At 37.8% G+C, this 20,477-nt stretch overlaps 1 protein-coding gene across 1 annotated transcript; it reads left to right on the top strand.

Annotated features, from left to right (window-relative positions):
• Positions 1-1,862: 1,862 nt before the first annotated feature.
• LOC100367565 (uncharacterized) lies at positions 1,863-7,851 on the top strand. The gene is made up of 7 exons (XM_085503816.1): positions 1,863-1,947; positions 2,341-2,443; positions 2,610-2,712; positions 4,721-4,828; positions 5,819-5,914; positions 6,678-6,776; positions 6,973-7,851. Exons 1-7 carry the CDS (start codon positions 1,922-1,924, stop codon positions 7,200-7,202), a joined length of 765 nt encoding a protein of 254 aa, XP_085359942.1. The 5' UTR covers positions 1,863-1,921; the 3' UTR covers positions 7,203-7,851.
• The last annotated feature ends 12,626 nt before the right edge of the window (positions 7,852-20,477 follow it).

Genomic DNA, 20,477 nt, shown 5'->3' on the forward strand with positions numbered 1-20,477 from the left:
ATAATGTGCAAAATAGTATTCATATCAGCTGGTGTAGATTAGTGTCAGTAGTAACACAGAAAGCACATGTGTATGTACCTGAGAGAAGTGACAAACATAAATATCATGCATCTAATTAGTATATGCTTTTGTAATCTTGTAATCTCCCTGAATAAGTTGGGAAAAACAAGTCTTTAGGTACTATTTGCAATACACTTAGTTCCTGGTGTACAGTTATAATTATCAATGCACTATTGCAAGATGTATGCTTAACCTAAATCGCATTTGATTATTTCTTTATCTATAGAAAAAAGTTCCTGGTGGTGGAAACAAACAATCAGAATCATGTGTCATGAACAGTAATGCCTTACTTGCTTGTGTTGAGCTTGATGGCTGTAACACTGAACCTGAATCATATGTCACCCGCAATGCCAGTAGTGAACCACCTGTTGACTGCAACACTGAACCAGAATCACACGGCACCTACAATGCGAGTTGTGAACAAGATTGTTGCAATACAGAACCAGAATCACATGTCAACCACAATGCTAGTAGTGAACCTGTTGACTGCAGCACTGAACCAGAATCACATATTACCCACAATGCCAGTAGTGAACCTGTTGACTACAACACTGAACCAGAATCACATGTCACCCACAATGCCAGTAGTGAACCTGTTGACTACAACACTGAACCAGAATCACATGTCACCCACAATGCCAGTAGTGAACCTGTTGACTACAACACTGAACCAGAATCACATGTCACCCACAATGCCAGTAGTAAACCTGTTGACTGCAACACAGAATCAGAATCACATGTTAACCACCATGCCAATTGTGAACCTATTGACTGCAACACTGAACCAGAATCACACGGCACCTACAATGCGAGTTGTGAACCAGGTGGTTGCAATATAGAACCAGAATCACATATTACCCACAAATCCAGTTGTGGACCTGTTGACTTCAACACTGAACCAGAATCACATGTTACCCACATTGCCAGTAGTGAGCCTGTTGACTTCAACACTGAACCAGAATCACATGTTACCCACAATGCCAGTAGTGAACCTGTTGACTGCAACACTGAACCAGAATCACATTTCACACAGATTGACAGAAGTAAACCAGATAGTTGCAACTCAGAACCAGAAGCATGTCTATTGCCTGCCAGGTTTGAGCCAGATGGTGATATCGTGAATCTTGAATCGTATATTGCACATGGTTCGGATGGTGGCTACGTGAGACCAAAATCGTGTATAATACAGAATAGTGTGCTACCTGTCAGAACTGAACCAGATAGTGGCAATTTGAATTCAGGATCATTCATTGTACAGAACAGTATTTTACCTGCCAGAAGTGAACCAGATGGTGGCAACTTGAAACCAGAATCATGTTTGGTACATAATGATGCCAAAGCCAGTTGTGAGCCTGTTGACTTCAACACTGAACCAGAATCACATGTTACCCACAATGCCAGTAGTAAACCTGTTGACTGCAACACAGAATCAGAATCACATGTTAACCACCATGCCAGTACTATATTTCCACAATTTATGTACCATTTTCATTCGTATTGGCACATACATCGTACATATCAAGTGTGTTTCATAATCAGATCAAAGATGGCAGAATAACGGCTGTTTTAATTTTTGGCCATATTACTACTACACGGAACATGTGTTTTGATGTAAATAAACAATCTGTTGTATACACCACTTGGAACTCAAGTTTCAAGGACACGCTCGCGACAACCCCTCCGCTTCAATATGACGAGCACAAAGAAAACTTTCAAATATTTAACAGGGACTGTGTCATTTTCAATGACTAGTTTATTTCTGTCCAATATGAGAATTGATTTTTGTAATGCTTTACAGGTGGTTAAGCAAAAAAGTCATGAAATAATATATCTGAATTCTACTGGTGAAAGTAAAGAGACAATGGTGACAATTCAGCGGAATTGGAAGTAAGTAGGAAGAGTTCAATTATAATTTATTTTTTTCTGTTTTTGCATAATTTTGTAGATTTTTAATTTAACTCAAAGTTCTGGGATATACTGTAGTATGAGAAATAGGTAGTTATTGTTTGAACATAACTATGTCCCCAAAAGTGTTTTGTTGCTATAACAAAATATGACATACATGTAGTTGTGGAGCAAATTACCAAGAACTGGATAAGGTTGGATCCATATGCACTCCTACTTCAAGTATTATTCTTGATACAAGTGTTTGCTATAAATTATCAGTAGGATCCTGTGCCACCTACATGCCATAGTTTACTTACCGTAACACAAAAAATGCACCTAACTCTTGCACAAGATTTTTCATTTACAACAACTAAAATATCTGTTATCTTTTAGTAATTATGCAAGTAAGAAGGGTGAAGTCAGTACTTATACTATATTGAAAGTGGATCATACAATGCAAGATGATGCTGTATCATGTGGTGTGTTAGTCATCAAGGTAATTATGGACTTTCAGCTGCATTTAAAATTAAAATAGTGATATATTAAATGTCAGTGAAAATAAATGGTTTTACAGTACTTTCTCAATGTATGTATCATATATCAGGCCGTTGTATCGACAGCAATGTTTATTTTATTGCTGATAATGTCATAATACTTTTCAGTTTGCAGAGCAGTTTGCTAATGGACAGTCTACAAAATTAATGTATGACATGGACAATATAGTGCAATTTAGAGAAGATATATCACGTTGTATTGTAGAAGCAGGTAAGCTGCCATTTTTAGACATAATGAGAGACATTTTACAGTTCCCAGTCATGGCTGTACTTATTTCACTCAAATTCTGTATGATCATCTCACAAAGTTTTTTTTTTCATGATGTGATTAACATTGTCTGACTGGCAACAGTTTTATTTCTGAAGTGAGCTTATTAGTCCCCGTTCGAACGTAGTCCGAAAACGGGGACTTATGTTTTGCCCTGTGTGCGTGCGTCCGTGATCACCTGTATCTCGAACATGCATGGGCCAATTAAGTTCAAACTTCACTCATACATCACACATTATATGGGACATATGCACATGCATTTTTTTCATGATCCGATAACGATAGCCAAATAGCGGCCATTTTAAGGCCGAAAATGCATCAAAATCAGACATTTTCACCATTCCGGACCCGGATCTCAGTTATGCATGGACGTATTTCGTTCAAATTTGGTACATACATTAAACATAATAGGACCTTGATGCACGTCATTTTTGGGGGGGGGGATCGGGTTTGAAATGGCCAACTGGCGGCCATTTTGTTTTAAAGAATTCAGTTCTGGATCCATATCTGAGACATGCTTGGATTGATCGAGTTCAAACTTCACACACACACAAGGTACATCATGTCACAAATATGTATGTGCATTTGTTTCATGATCTCATTAACGATAGCCAAATGGCGGCCGCTTTAAGGCCGAAAATGCATTGAAATCGCACATTTTCACCATTCCGGACCCGGATCTCAGTTATGCACGGACGGATTTCAGTCAAATTTGGTACATACATTAAACATAATAGGACCTTGATGCACGTTATTTTTTTTCTGGATCAAGTTCGAAATGGCCGACTGGCGGCCATTTTGTTTTAAAGAATTCAGTTCTGGATCCGTATCTGAGACATGCTTGGATTGATCGAGTTCAAACTTCACACACACAAGGTACATCATGTCACAAATATGTATGTGCATTTGTTTCATGATCTCATTAACGATAGCCAAATGGCGGCCGCTTCAAGGCCGAAAATGCATTGAAATCGCACATTTTCACCATTCCGGACCCGGATCTCAGTTATGCACGGACGGATTTCAGTCAAATTTGGTACATACATTAAACATAATAGGACCTTGATGCACGTTATTTTTTTCTGGATCAAGTTCGAAATGGCCGACTGGCGGCCATTTTGTTTTAAAGAATTCAGTTCTGGATCCGTATCCGAGACATGTCTGGATTGATCAAGTTCAAACTTCACACACACAAGGTACATCATGTCACAAATATGTATGTGTATTTGTTTCATGATTTCATTAACGATAGCCAAATGGCGGCCGCTTTAAGGTTGAAATCGCACATTTTCACCATTCCGAACCCGGATCTCAGTTATGCATGGACGGATTTTGTTCAAATTTGGTACATACATTAAACATAATAGGACCTTGATGCACGTCATTTTTTTTCCAGATCAAGTTCAAAATGGCCGACTGGTGGCCATTTTGTTTTAAAGAATTCAGTTCTGGATCCGTATCCAAGACATGTCTGGATTGATCAAGTTCAAACTTCACACACACATGATACATCATGTCACAAATAGATATGTGCGTTTGTTTCATGATCCGCTTAACAATAGCTGAATGATGGCCATTTTAAGGCCGAAAATGCATCAAAATCGTGTATTTTCCCAATTCCAGAACCGGATCTCAGTCATGCATGGATGGATTTTGTTCAATGTGTTGTACATATGCAGGTGCATTTCGGTCATGATCTGCTTTGAATGTATATGTCACTCAAATATGAACGGAACGGGGACGTGTCATTGACAATGACTTGTTGAATTCTTGAACGTGATTTGATTCATTGGTATTTGGGACAAAGACAGTACTTGAAATAACAACTGAATATAACATCAATTTATCTGTTTAACTGTTTTCCAGACATGCATGGTATAATTTTGTTCAAAATTAATTGCATTTGCCATATTGATTGTTCTGATAAAATTGTATTTTTTTTTATTTTTAGCTTCAGAAGATTCTAAGACGCACATGTCAAAGAGAGCTTCTGTGCATACTCCATCCCTAGAACTTAAGAAGACGGATTTCCTTTTACCTATGAAGAAATCTGTTGAAGGTAATTTTATTTCCCTTACCGTAAGACTAAACTTATTTTTAACTGTAACTAATCTGTGTTCTCAGTTGCAATTTTAACTTGAAACAACTCGTCCAAGAAATATTTTCTAGCACTTTATTAAATAACTGGCCACCGGTTATAAAATAAGTCAGCGGTGAGTCAGCTTTCCTAACACCACTGGTAGCACTTTATTGGTTCAGTGGATAAGGTTCCCACAGGGTCTCCTGAGTGGTCTACAACGAGCTTATTCTCAGATTACCAGGGTCACATTTGGGTGTCTGTGGTTGAGTTAGGGGTTTGCTATCTTAGTTAAATTACCCGGTCAATAGAGTCCTCTAACCATTCCTCCTGTGCGATTACCACTGGTACCAGTGTTAAATCCAAAGTACACCAGTATTATTCCAACTAATAAGCAATGTAGGAATTCATTGACGTTAATGGCCTGGTTCAATCCGCTTTCCTATGGGTGCACCCCTACAATAGTCAAGTGACAGATAAGCTGGTATCGGCTTTCTGTGGCTGGTACACACATCTACAAATCCCCAGTCAATCCTCACTTGTTGGAGTCAGGATTCCAAGTTGGTTCAAAGTGAATACACCATAACTATTAAACTCCCAACAATGTTGACAGTGACTTGCTATAAAATGTGTTAAATATCACTCTAGTCAGCACAACTGTACAGGCGATTTCTCCTACTCAGTCCTAGTTGGTCACGTAATTTTTAGTCTTTGCAAAGTCATTACTTATTCTGACCAAGTTTTCAGCAAGTTACACTACACACTTGTCATAATAACACTTGTGTACGTTCTCTTCAAGTCTACAGTCACTGCTTTGCTTGTTATCTCTATATCAGTATTTTCCCATCCCATACCTACAGAAATTGTATTCCACCACAATATTTATCATGGGAAATGATAAAATGACAATAAATATTAAACAGCATTAAATTTTCTTTAATTATATTTTTATATCTATTAATTCAAATCTAGATCTTGCTGTGAACAAGACACAAGTTTCTAATAAAAGAACCTCCACATATTCTACCAGTGATTCCTCACCAAAAAAGAAGAAAAAATCAGCGGAAGGTATTGTTTTTATTTTATCTCTTATTAGTTATCGTGTGGTTTCATTGGTTGATCAGTACCAGATGCTGTAACATTATCAGACAATAACAGGGTAGTGCTTGAGGACAATGCACAACAAAGATCAGCAATATACCAAATTGTCCGCACTTGTGAAGATTGTTTAAACAACAAATCCATTACTAGTCGTTTAAGTTAGAAAATCCTGGTCTTTTTAATTGCAAAATTACCTATAAACATGTTTTTGTATGCCATTTGTTTGTGAACGTGTTAAAGTCAGGACGCAATAACAACAGAGTTGTTGTCCTTTTTCTTGAGCACATCACTACATTTTGGGCATTATAATTGAAATAATGGATTTCTCGCTGCCATAATGGATGGAAATGGCCTCTTAAATAATGTGTTTTTTCTGCATCTCGCTCATTGAACACATCCCTGTACTAGTACTTGACCTCTTATTGCTAAATAATGTCTGGTAAATGGGTTTTCTGCAGAAAGTATCATTAGTTGTTGCATTCCATCACAAATCTCCTGCTTATAGGAGTAGAGTATCCATGCTTGTTTGGGAGAAATTTCCTGAATAACGTCTTAACTCATAAATTTGAACTGCTCGCAACAAAAAAGTACTTTCCTAGTGAATGTAGACAAAGTATAGTGTGCGAAACCTTCGAGGGTGTCATTCTTTTGGGTTTGTTTTCAGTGCTCCATTACTTGTGATTTCAGCTTCATTTACTAACTGCCTTGATTTGTGTTATTTTTATTCCAGATGTAATCATGTCATCACTGTATAACAAGAGAACTTCCACAGATAACCCTATGCAGTCAGAAACTAAGAAAGCTTATTTACAGAGAGAACCTGATAAAGGTATTATAATTGATTGATTGTATTCCCTTCCTAAGCACGAAGTCATATATATTTTGCTCTCAGTTAAAAATTAATTTGTCTTGTGGTTTCTACATTGCTTGCTATCATTAAGTCTTGAATACTAGATAGTTTTATTTCCATGCACTAAGTTCTTTTGGACCTCTTTTGGTTTAATTACATTTTCTCTTGTGCTTAGGTGTGAGTGATGGGAAAAAGATGTGGACCACAGAAGAACGGACAATAGTTAAAAACTATTTTATGAGAAATATCAGAATGTTAAAAGTTCCTGGAAAGATTGAATGTACTAACTGTCTGAAAGAGAATCAAGTACTGGCCAGCAGGTCATGGAAAAACATAAAGTATTGTGTGTACAATCTGATAACAACATATAAAAGGCAATCAAAGTCAAAACAGCATTATTCTTAACTCTGGCTACAGGTCTTCTGTATGCCATTTAGTTGGTTGGGGGTGGGTTATCAAATATGTAATACATGCAAGAATGAGTTTCATCTTTCTTACATGTGTCTTGAATGCTTCTGTTAGCATGTGCTTTCATATATGGTTATGGTCAAAACAAGTCAATTTATATTGATCCAGTATAAATTAATTTTGGTTTATGTGCTTGTCTAGATGCACTTCAAATAGAGCAGATAAATTTTCAATTATAGGTAATAACAGTATGCAAGATCAAACTTGTTTGCATATGAATAGATAAACTATGAACATAATTTCAAAGCTTCACAATATGATGAAACCTGGGCTCTAAAAGATGGTTATATCAGTTTCACAAACCTGTATCACACCTTGTTCAACACTTGTTGGGCACACAACAACCCATCCCATCACGCAGCATTGCCATATTTTTAGTGTTTAAGTATGGATGGTTTCATTGTGTGCCCCTCATACATGTATATTAAAACCTGAATATTTGATAATTTGTTGTCGCCCCACCCCCTATCCACCATTGACATTTGCTGTGATGATATCATTTACTTTATGTAACTATTGCTGATTTTTTTAATGTACATGTATTCAGTGTGTACCATTAAGAATAAAAAAAAGGTATTCAAACAAATTTTATGTTCAGTAATGATTTATTATGTAGAGATTATGTTTTAGTTATGTTTGAAACATTCACTTTATATGTGTATAATTTGGAAATTTGAGAATGACTTCAGCCTTGGTAATATGCTAAAAAACAACAGTATTGACTTCTGTGTGAAGCATGTACTAATAAAGTGAGTATGAGGTTACCCTCTCTGTAATGAAAATGTTGGCTGCAATAAATGCAGTCACTTCCTTGTATGGAATATCAATAAAAAAGTTGGCAACAATAAATACAGTCCCTTCATTACTTGGAATATTTTGGTTTGGAAAAAATAAAGTCACTTAAATACACTGATTATCAATAGTTAACATTAATATATACAGTCACTTCATTGTGTGGAATATCAATTAATATTTTGCGAACACTAAATGCAATTATTTCATTGCATAGAATGTCAATGAATATTTTACGAACAATAATACAGTCATTTCATTTCATTGCATAGAATATCAATAAATATTGTGAAATTAATATATACAGTCACTTCATTGCATGGAGAATATGAATGAATATTTTCAGTGGCAGATCTAGAGGGGAGATTCTTGGGGTCATCAGTGAATGCAGACATTTCATTGAATGAAATATCAATGAATATTTTGCCATCAATAAATGCAGTCAATTCATTGCATAGAATATCAATGAATAGTGGCAACAATATATACATTCACTTCATTACATGGAATATAAAAGGATTGTCTTGCAATAATCATTTCTAATTAAAAAGGAATATAGTGTAATTATTTCTGTTTTAGAAAAAAAAACAATCCAAAAGTCATCGCCTTGAATGGTTTGTTTGAAACAGTTACCTCTGCTTTAGATGAGCAGTGAAATATCTTGTTTATTTGCATGTTTTCCGAGGACTTGCAACAAGATTATGAGTGACACCCCCTGAAATTTCCTTGTCCTCGCAACAAAATCACAGTCCTCGGAATTTTGTCCTCTGTGGCATAGGAAAAACCAGGTCAGCAAAATTTTGAGATACTCTAAAAATGCGTAAACAGGGCATATCCTTAATAGATTTGATGATATGTTTTTTAATTTTATGGCAGTAGGTACAGGGGAAAATGGTGTCCTCGTATGGGGGGTGCTGTTACCTAGTCCTCACAACATATAGCAATCCACGTATGTGTGTGTGTGTGTGTGTGTGTGTGTGTGTGTGTGTGTGTGTGTGTGTGTCCGTCTGTTCCACTGATATCTCAAGAACCATACATCAGTTTTTGATGAAACTTGGTGCATAGATGCTCTGGGCCAATGCGCAGATTTGATTAGGTTTTGGTAAAAATCCATGCATATTAATTACCTAATTTGCATGATAATTAGCTGATTTTTGGCTGTTTCATGACTGTTCCACTGATATCTAAAGAACCACTCATTGGATTTTGATGAAACTTGGCACACAGATGCTCCAAACTAATGCGCAGATTTGATTAGTTTTGGGTAAAAATCTGTGCAATATTAATTACCTAATTTGCATAATGATTAATCAATTTTCGGCTTTTCCACTGATATCTCAAGTACTAATCATCACATTTCAATAAAACTTGGTACATAGATGTCATAGGACACTGCACAAACCTGAAAGTTTTTAGGGTAATATCAGTAGATATTAATTACCTAATTAGCATAATTAATTAATTTTCAGCTTTTGATATTTCAAGTAGTAATTGTCACATTTCAATGAAACTTGGTACATAGATGTCATAGGACACTGCACAGACCTGATAGTTTTTAGGGTAATATGAGTACATATTAATTACCTAATTTGCATAATTAATTAATTTTCAGCTTTTGATATTTCAAGTACTAATCATCACATTTCAATGACACTTGGTACATAGATGTCATAGGACACTGCACAGACCTGATAGTTTTTAGGGTAATACGAGTACATATTAATTACCTAATTAGCATAATTAATTAATTTTCAGCTTTTGATATTTCAAGTAGTAATTGTCACATTTCAATGAAACTTGGTACATAGATGTCATAGGACACTGCACAGACCTGATAGTTTTTAGGGTAATATGAGTACATATTAATTACCTAATTTGCATAATTAATTAATTTTCAGCTTTTGATATTTCAAGTACTAATCATCACATTTCAATGACACTTGGTACATAGATATCATAGGACACTGCACAGACCTGATAGTTTTTAGGGTAATACGAGTACATATTAATTACCTAATTAGCATAATTAATTATATTTCAGCTTTTGATATTTCAAGTAGTAATCATCACATTTCAATGAAATTTGGTACATAGATGTCATAGGACACTGCACAGACCTGATAGTTTTTTGGGTAATATCAGTAGATATTAATTACCTAATTAGCATAATTAATTAATTTTCAGCTTTTGATATTTCAAGTAGTAATCATCACATTTCAATGACACTTGGTACATAGATGTCATAGGACACTGCACAGACCTGATAGTTTTTAAGGTAATACGAGTACATATTAATTACCTAATTTGCATAATTAATTAATTTTCAGCTTCTGATATTTCAAGTAGTAATCATCACATTTCAATGAAATTTGGTACATAGACATCATAGGACACTGCACAGACCTGATAGTTTTAGGCTAATATCAGTATATATTAATTACCTAATTAGCATAATTAATTATATTTCAGCTTTTGATATTTCAAGTAGTAATCATCACATTTCAATGAAATTTGGTACATAGATGTCATAGGACACTGCACAGACCTGATAGTTTTTTGGGTAATATCAGTAGATATTAATTACCTAATTAGCATAATTAATTAATTTTCAGCTTTTGATATTTCAAGTAGTAATCATCACATTTCAATGACACTTGGTACATAGATGTCATAGGACACTGCACAGACCTGATAGTTTTTAAGGTAATACGAGTACATATTAATTACCTAATTTGCATAATTAATTAATTTTCAGCTTCTGATATTTCAAGTAGTAATCATCACATTTCAATGAAATTTGGTACATAGACATCATAGGACACTGCACAGACCTGATAGTTTTAGGCTAATATCAGTATATATTAATTAGCTAATTTGCATAATTAATTAATTTTCAGCTTTTGATATTTCAAGTAGTAATCATCACATTTCAATGACACTTGGTACATAGATGTCATAGGACACTGCACAAACCTGATAGTTTTTAGGGTAATATGAGTACATATTAATTATCTAATTTGCATAATTAATTAATTTTCAGCTTTTGATATATCAAGTAGTAATCATCATATTTCAATGAGACTTGCTACATAGATCTTCTAGGATTATGCAGAGACCTAATTAGTTTTAATTGGATATTAATTACCTAATTTGCATAATGTTCCACTGATATATAAAGAACCACAAATTGGATTTTAATGAAACTTTTAAAGAGAACTATGCAGAAACCCAATTAGTTTTTGGTAAATATTTATGCTTATTAATCTCCTAATTAACATAATTAATTAACACTGATATCTCAATTACTGATCATCACATTTGAATAAAATTTGATACATAAATGCTCTAGGACAATAGACAGGCCTGATTAATTTTTGGTTAAAATTTGTTCATATTAATTCTCTAATTAGCATAATAATTCATAATTTTTTTGTTCTGTTCTGTTCATATTAGTTACCTGATGTACATAATTAGTTTTCAGCTTTTCTATCAATATCTCATGTACAAGTAATTTTGAATTAATTTTTAATGTGTCTTCAATACTCTCAGCACACAGGAGTTCTTTCTAAGCTTTCTTTGATTTTGGATTGGACCCAAAGTGTGGGATGAGACCAAAACGTTCTCAACCGGATCCCAAAGCTCCTTCCCCAGACCCCGGTACCATGAATTTCCATTTAGCAAACCGAGCAAAGGGGGACAGCCGCGTTCCATGGTCGTTCCATGATCCATCCCGCCCTGAAGGCAGAGTTGCTTGAGCGCATTATTGTGTGTGCCCAGGACTCTTGAGACCAGCCTCCTAGACCAGGCGACTCATTTACTGGTGGGTCACTGCACATCTACGTGCAACATCCCCTAGTGTCACCTGGCTCTCTTGGCCAGGGTCACTACTGTGCAACAAGACGCAGCCTGTGTTTTATCCGGCAAACTGAGTAAGGGGGTACGTCCCCACTTCAGTGACTCAGACTGGACATCTTCCACCCTCTTTGTTCAGGGAATGGCAGGTACAGTCTCGGAGCTTCGGAGTGCAATGAACCAGAGGGTTCAGATCGAATCCGCTAGTTGGCAGTTGGCCCTGCTAAGGGTAAGTGGATGGCACTCCAAGCACGGAGAACACAATGCCCTAGGGCGTCGCCCGCTAGCCAGAGTCAGCCAGGAGGCAAGCGCTCATACCCTTCCACGGGAGGGAAGAGTAGCGGCGCGCCCCTAAGGAGGAAAGGGCCAGGTGGAGGCTCCCCACCCTCCTCAGGCGGTCGTCCACCCCGGCAGTGGGGGAAGCGTGTTTGACGCTTACTGCTGCAACCCAGGGGACAGGCATGTGTTCGGTGAGTTGCCAGGTCACAACTTAGTGACTACTGCAGGTCTTGGGAAAACTCACCTCATGTGAGAAGAGAGCACCCCGCCTCTCGCAACTGCCGAACCCATGACCACATATTCCTGTCGCACACAGATTGCGCTGGTGTAGTCCGGTTGGGAGACAGTGGGTGACCAATCCCTGGACCTTTCCAGGTGGTGACATTAGGTTAGGGGATACCGCTGAAATCTCCATCTCCCCCCTCAGTGTCTCCCCTATTGGGCACTGCCAGGGGACTCCTGCAAGGTGGAAGCAATCAGGCAGGAAGTAGCAGTTTGCTGGAATAGGGCACCATACACAGGGTAGATCAGCCAGCATTAAATCCAGGCTTCTACCCAAACATGTTCGTAGTATCAAATCTACAGAAGGTCGGTGTCCGGTTCTGGACCTAGGCAGACTGAATCAGTATGTGCTTCTCGATCGGTTATGCATGGAGACGCCATTCAGCGTTCTTCTCTCCATCGACCGTTTTGACTGGCTAGCCCCACTAGACTTGAGCGGGGCCTACCTGCACATACCGATGCACCCAGCGAGTTGCCCTCACCTTCAAATCGCCCAGCTAGGCCAAGTATTCGAATTTTGGGTGCCCCGCATTCAGGTTATGCGCAGCGCTCTACGTGTTCACCAGAGTGATGAAACAGGTAGTGCTGCTGCTTCACCAAATGTCGATACTCCTCAATTCGTACCTAGACGACTGGTTACTACACAACCTGGACAAGGGGTTATTAGCCAAATACGTCAGGTTAACACAGGATTTACTTCACCAGTTGGGCTCTTTAGTAAATCGACAAGTCCCATCTCGAGACTGTTCCTCCAGAGGTGAGGAACAGTCTTGCAGACGCCTTTTCAGGGCGGCTCCGTCTCCAGAACACAGAGTGGCTGATACCCCAGTGGGTAGCCTCCAGGCTGTTTTGGCTGTGGGACGGTCCAAAGATAGACTGGTTTGCCACACCCCGGAACGCCAAGCTCCCGGCGTACATAACACTCCTGCCGACTCCAGGAGCTTGGACCAGGGTCGCTTTGCTGACCCCGTAAACCCACTTTGTTGTGTACACCTTTCCCCCCCTTCACGCTAGTTCCCCGGGCACCGGTGAAAAAAACTTTGACAGGTGCACACCTTCATATTGACACCTGCATATTGACATCGATAAAGGGATGCTTAAAGGTCAAAGATGATTGCCAGATGGTAAACAAAAGCATCGTACGAGTCATTTGCTGTGACCCTATTTCTTGTCTCTTTATTCTGATTAGAAGTGAATTTAAAGTGCTAAGCTACCAGACAGCGAAATCCACAGATTAAATGTGCTAAGTCCAAATTGTGTGGGACGACATCGACTAACTTCAAGATGAAGCTATAGAGATTTTGTTTGATCGCGACAGTGACGCCGACTTGGAATTTCAGGGTTTTGACTTTTACGAAGAAAGCAATGAACGTACAAATAGAGACCTTTAATAGATGGGTTTTTTTTCTAACAACTATGAACTTTCGTAATTTTAGTGCGTAAATTATTATTGATATTGTATGGCTGTTGATCCGGTATTTGTCAAAACCGGAAATAATTCACGCATATGGGTTGTGTTTGTCGACGAGGATATTCTAATTCAAATGAATCTTCACTGTCGATTTTTATTATTTCTGGTTTATTTGTCACATTCTAAGCAATAAATTATTTCTTGTTACACTTTTAATGATGCATATTGTTCACTTATTTTTGTTGCATGTTTTTATTTGCCGTTTTACTCTCTATCGCAGTTCGATCTGCGTGTTGCCAATTTTTGTGATTTTTCGTTTTTTGCAGGGGATATCCGGAAAAACGCCCACCCCTTCTTGTTGGCGATTTTCCATGTTCGGTATATACGGTATATCTAATTCATAAGTGCATACCCCAAATACCCTCAGAATGCTGGAGATTTTAAAAATTTTAATTCTCTAAATTTTAAATATTTCTTTTAATTTAACCCCTCCTCTATACCCTTAGAACACTGGAGATCTCGCTCTAGGCTTTTTTTTATTCGCATTATTTTCGTAAGTTTGTCTCTTTTTAGATCAACCGTTGTCAAGTTACAGTGACTGGTGATTGTGACTTTGTATTCTTCACTGACTGTGTGTGCATTTATCATAATAGTGAACAAATATGGCAGGAGAAAAAAACAACACCCAACCTTGATAAATAAGGTAAGACTTAACCTGAGGTCAAACATATTTGAATCTAAACTGTCAGTGTTCTCCACAGGATTATTTTTAACAGTTTGGATAATTTACCTAACAATAGAATTAGCATAATAAAAAGTATGCAAATTTAAGTTTTAATTACCATATTTATTGTTATGCTAATCATGCAGGGACTAGGGTATGAAAATTCACATATACATCACATTTATGTAATAAAGACAACTGTAATGAAGTTTCAGGTTAATTTTTATTAGTATATTGTGGTTATCATCGCCATAATTATAAATTAACAAAATAAAATTATAAAATTTATGCTTAAAACAAATTCAATAAATCGATAGTCTGTTTATTTAATCGAGGATATTATGTGTCCACACGTCCAAATTACTGTGTGCTTGAGTACTATTAATGCTTTAATTACTCATTGAGATTTATTTTGCTATTTTCGCTGACAAGTAAAATCTGCTGAATTAACCTTACGTGAACATGTAAAGTAACAGTAAAACAGATTGTTTCCTTGACAAATTCAAAATTAAAACACAGTGAATATACTTAAAACATCAAAATAGTGAAATTAATTAAATTTCTTACAGCTACAATGTCTGTACATGGAGGTAAAAGCTCCATGGTCTGTACAACATACCTAGAAAAAGTAAATAAAAACATTGCGGTTTAATGTCCGGGCTTTGATAGCCCTTGATAGTAAATGGTCCAGTGCTTACACATGCCAATGATTGAAATTTGTTTAGTTGCTATCAAAGTATCGTTAGAAAAAAATACCTCATTTGTGAGACGTGCTTTTGATACAAATTGAAGATCACGATCCATGGATCCATGGATTAAGTGTGGACACTTTGAATCAAAATGACTAGAAGCGAGGAATTCAGCTTTCCTTTTCTCTGCTTGTGGCGTCGCAATAGCGGTGAAGATCAGTACCGAGTTGAACAAACAGCCATGACCACTATATTTTGAATAATCGTAAATAATGTTTTAACTCAACAGAAGTAATCACTGTGATTATTATATATAGCTCTTGCAATGTCTGGAACGATACTAAAAAATTTCATCGGTTTTCCATCTATATTCATGCTTGAAAGTAGGCCGAAGTATCTGCAGACCCGCAGGTGAATACAAGTATCCAGATAATTGTTTGATAATTGAGGGAAACACGGGTTCGGGCAGCCCCTTGTCTGTTCTTTGAAACGACTCTATGAACCGCTCACCCTTGATCCTGAAGCAGTTGCTCTTATGCAGTAGCGTTGTGGCTTCCGAAATCCAAGACGACGGGATCCAAGGCAACACTGACTGCGCTGCTCCCCTGGTCCAGCAGGTTGCTGAATGTGGCGGAGGACACACAGACAGTGTTGATGGGAGGGTGAATGTAGTCCTAAGACTCCAGGGTGGGGTAACCTTATGACTAACGCCTTTCGCTGGACCAAGCGCTATTCGAACGGTGCAGTGTCGGGTACTGGAACCAGCAGAGTCAGATGCTAAACCTCACGTCCCAACCAAATCCCTCGGCTCCTTCCTCCGACCCTGGTACCACAAACTTTTGTTCTGTGGGATGTGTGAAGGGGGATGGCCACGTTCCATGGAGTTTCTTGGCACCTCAGTCAGATACAGTCGACCAAGAGAAAAGAGTTGCAAACCATTGACATTTTGGAGTTTGTGGCCAGCACGCTGGAATGCATTACGTTGTGTCTCCAGGTCTCTGAAGTCTCAGAGGTGAAATGCATTAGCCTTCTAGACCAGGAGACACAGTTGTAGGCGGGACATTGCACACCTTGAGGGACGTACTTGCCTCGGCAGAGGTGAGATTTCTCCCAATGTAGAACTGCCAAACCCGTGGCCACATATCCCTGTTGCACTCAGATTGCGCTGGTGTATTCTGGCTTGGAGGCAGCAGGTAACCGAGCCCTGGACACTCCAGATGGTGACACACAATTACAAAATTCCGCTGCTATCTCTGGCCTCCTTTGTCAACTTCTCCTCCATTGGGGGCGCTGCCAGGGGATCCCCTCAAAGCAGAAGCAATCTGACATGTCGTAGACAGAGTAGGGTACTCTCATGTCTCAAATAAATGTACAGGTACGTTTATTTTTTTTCTCGAAAAATTCCACCTGGTACATTCTTATTTAGGACGGTACGTTTATTTATTTTTCTAAATTGGCTGGAAAGTTTCCTAGCCAGGCCGACTGGGTAGTGATTAGTTTGAAAAAATAAATGAAACAAAAAATTAAGATCATACAGAGAATTAAAAACCAATTTTGCTTTTGAAAGCTACTTTGTTACCCTGCAAAATATTGAGATGCGCGAAAATTTAACTAAATTCCGTCTCAGTGACCATAACTTAAAAATTGAGACTGGCAGACATAAAGAAATACCCCTTACTAATAGATTATGCAACCTTTGTGAACAGAACAAAGTAGAAGATGAGTATAACCTAATGAGTTCATGCAAAAGATATACCCCCGAAAGAAATGTCTTATATGAAATGGCAAAAACCAAAATCTTCTTTCACAGTTCTTTTTATAGTACATTGTATAATAATTTAGTTTTAATATTTTTTCTCTGTAATGTATTAGCTTAATTTTTTTTATTTTTTTTATTTTATTTATTTATTATTTGTTTAATCTTTTATTCTTTCTTAAACATTTGTAACCATTGCCGATCCCTCCAAGGAATGTGTTAAATAAAATTATTATTATAATTAAATTATTTGATTACATCTTGCGGCCTGGCAAACAGACTTGAAGGACATGTATATTGCTAAAAATGCATCATCTGTTGTCCATTTATATTCCTAATTACAAGAGAGAGTGAAAAGTTTGCATATACACCAGTAAGAGCACATCTATAATCAAGGAAACAATTTACCGATCATTTTGGAAATTTTCTGGGGGTATGTTTATTCTGGGGGGTATGTTTATTAGATTTCGAAGATTTGTCCGGGGGGGGGGGTATGTTTATTCTGGGGGGGGGGGGGGTAGGGGTATGTTTATTTGAGACATGAGAGTAGAAGGTTATGCACAGCTCAATACGTGTTCACCAGTGTTGAAACAGGTGGTGCTGCTGCTGCATCAATTGCTACACAGTTGCTACACAACCAAAACAAGGGGTTGTTGTACAAGTAAGGCTAACACAGGATTTACTACACAAATTAGGCTTTCTAGGAAATCTACAAAAGTACTATCCATACGCGACTTGTCAGTTGGTGTTTCTGGGCATGGAGTTCGACATGGAGACAGGCTTGGTACGCAAAGACTCGTTGCCTAGAAACAAGCAGTCTACCCAAACGTCTAGTCAGCATTTCCTCTGTGTCTCTCCGAGAACAGATGCTCATCATTGGGATGACGTCAATTTGCAGGGTTGTTCCCCAAGCTGCACTGCGCAGACGCCCAGCGCAACACACTTTGTTGCAACACACTTTGTTGCAACACTGGTCGCACTTACGGGAACTAGAGACTTGGACCAAGCAAGGGATGTCTTGCCCTGGTGGATGGCAATTACCAACCTTAGACAGGGGGTCCCCTTAGACCTACTTGCCACAGCTATGCCACGGCTATCACGAATGCTTCCCGCATAGGTTGGGAAGCACACCTACTGTAATGGACAATCAAGCCCAAGCAATATGGCCCCAGCATTGGATTCAGAGCCACCATATCAATTGGCTCGAATTGGCACTGATAAACTTTCTACCCATAGTTCGGGCTACAGAGTCTTGCTCAGCAAGGAACACACAGCGATGGTCTCCTACATCAACAAAGAGGGGCGATAAAATCCCCATCGTTGTCACCCCTGGCAGAGCAAATTTTTCATTGGTGCCTGGAATACAATGTGAAGCTGGTGTGGAACTGTCACGGCAACTCAAAGTCCCAAGATAGATCTGTTCGCTACATCCCGGATTGCCAAGCTTCTGACGTACATGGTGACTCGAGGAGCATGATGCATATTCCTTTCCTACCTTACCGCTGATTCACCAGATTTGTGCAGAGAAGTTTTTTCCGTCAGCATTTCTTCTAGATCCCTGATCTCGCTTTCGGCCTCTTCTTTTTGAAATGCTAGTTACCCCCAGAAATTGGGTTTGAGTCTAGTGTTCTCAGACAATGTCGACCCTGTCACCCTATCAGCAGTATCCTGTTTCTATGGGGATGCCACTGGTAAGGTAAAACACTGTTGTTTCACTTGTCGTAGCTAGGTGGTAGTCATAAGTAATTTTATCCTTTCGAGTGCTCTTTTTTTTTTGTGTTTTTCTCAGAAAGCCGTCTGATGTCTTTTTGACTGACCGGAGTCTATTGTGGGTGATTGAACGTAGTGAATTTAGGCAGAGGGTTTTCAACCCGCCTATTCGCCTAGTCCCAGGTCCCTCCCATCCACCCCACTTTTCATGGCGATTGGGTTTAGTCCTTGTATACAGAGAAAACAGGGAAGTAAAGCTAAGGCAAAATGGCGTATAATACTTTGCCTCGGTCACAGGTTATGTGATGTGAAAGAAAATCTATGAGGTCATGGGGCTTCCCCTGACCTAGATTGCTCTCTCCGTCATTGGCTGAATCACAGATAAATGCCCTCAGTTCAAAATAGTCAAAATATTTATTTTTTTTACCCATTTATTCTTTCTTAAACATTTGTAACCATTGCCAATCCCTCCGGAGAATGTCATCTATTACTAAAATTATTATTACTATCAAAATAACCCTTTAAAAATTTGCATAAACCACATCAATTAAGATAACTGATAACATAATAGAAAATGACTTGTCAAAGTAAACAAATCTTAGTCTCGCTATCACTGGTCTGACAACGGCTTTGTTTTTTCTTGGATCAATGGCGTATCTTATTCCGAGAAGCATAGCTATACAATAAGCATAGCGTCATTTGTCAGTTTCACGCCTGCCATTATTCGTGCCCATTTGGATGCAGTCCGAGAATGGGGACTTATGGATTGACCTCTGTGCCCGTGTAATATCTCTAAATATGGACAAGTACTCATTTGACCATTAGATACAAGATGACTGTATCATTTTACTGTTAAAAAATCATCATAATCAAGCATCAGCTTCTGGCTCCATATATCTTGACATGTTTAATGTTGAAACATGTGTCTTTATGTGTGTGTACGTCTTTTTCACTGATATCTCAAGAACTATGTGTTAGTTTTTGATGAAACTTTATGCATAATTGCTCCGGGCTAATGCGCAATTAGCTAATTTTTAGCTGTTCTATGACTGTTCTTCCGATATCTAAAGAACCACTCATTAGATTTTTATAAAACTTTGTACATAGATGCTCTGGGACAATGTACTGATCAGATTAGTTTTTGGTAAACATCTGTCCATATTAATTACCTAATTTGCATAATGATTATTAAATTTTTGGCTTTTCCATTGATATCATAAGTACTAATAATCACATTACAATGAAACTTGGTACATAGATGTCAGGACAAAGCACAGATCTGATATGTTTTGGGTTAATAGCCATGTATATTAATTTTCATATATATGTATTACAGGTGGGCTTCTCTCAGATTTGTTCATTTAATGATATCTTCAATTATCTAATTTTGATGAATATTTTTGCCATTTTTGGTAAAAAGTGATATTTTCGAATTCTTGTTGAAAACAGCAAATCCGATTGCTTTGATACTATACATATTGTTCATTTTCTAATGATATCTTCAGTTCTTTAATTGAAACATTATCATTTCTAACAGCAGACCTATCTCATTCAACAGGCTGCTTGTTTGTCTTTTCCGCTGATATTTCAAGTACTAATCCTTACATTTTAATGAAACTACATGTAGGACAATGCACAGACATTATTAGTTTTACACTAAAAGTTTGCACAGCTTTCAGAGTTTGCAGCTTTTTCATCATTATCATCTTATTTTAAT

Source organism: Saccoglossus kowalevskii, chromosome 9 (genome assembly GCF_978046115.1).
Source record: "Saccoglossus kowalevskii chromosome 9, keSacKowa6.1, whole genome shotgun sequence".
NCBI lineage: Eukaryota > Metazoa > Hemichordata > Enteropneusta > Harrimaniidae > Saccoglossus > Saccoglossus kowalevskii.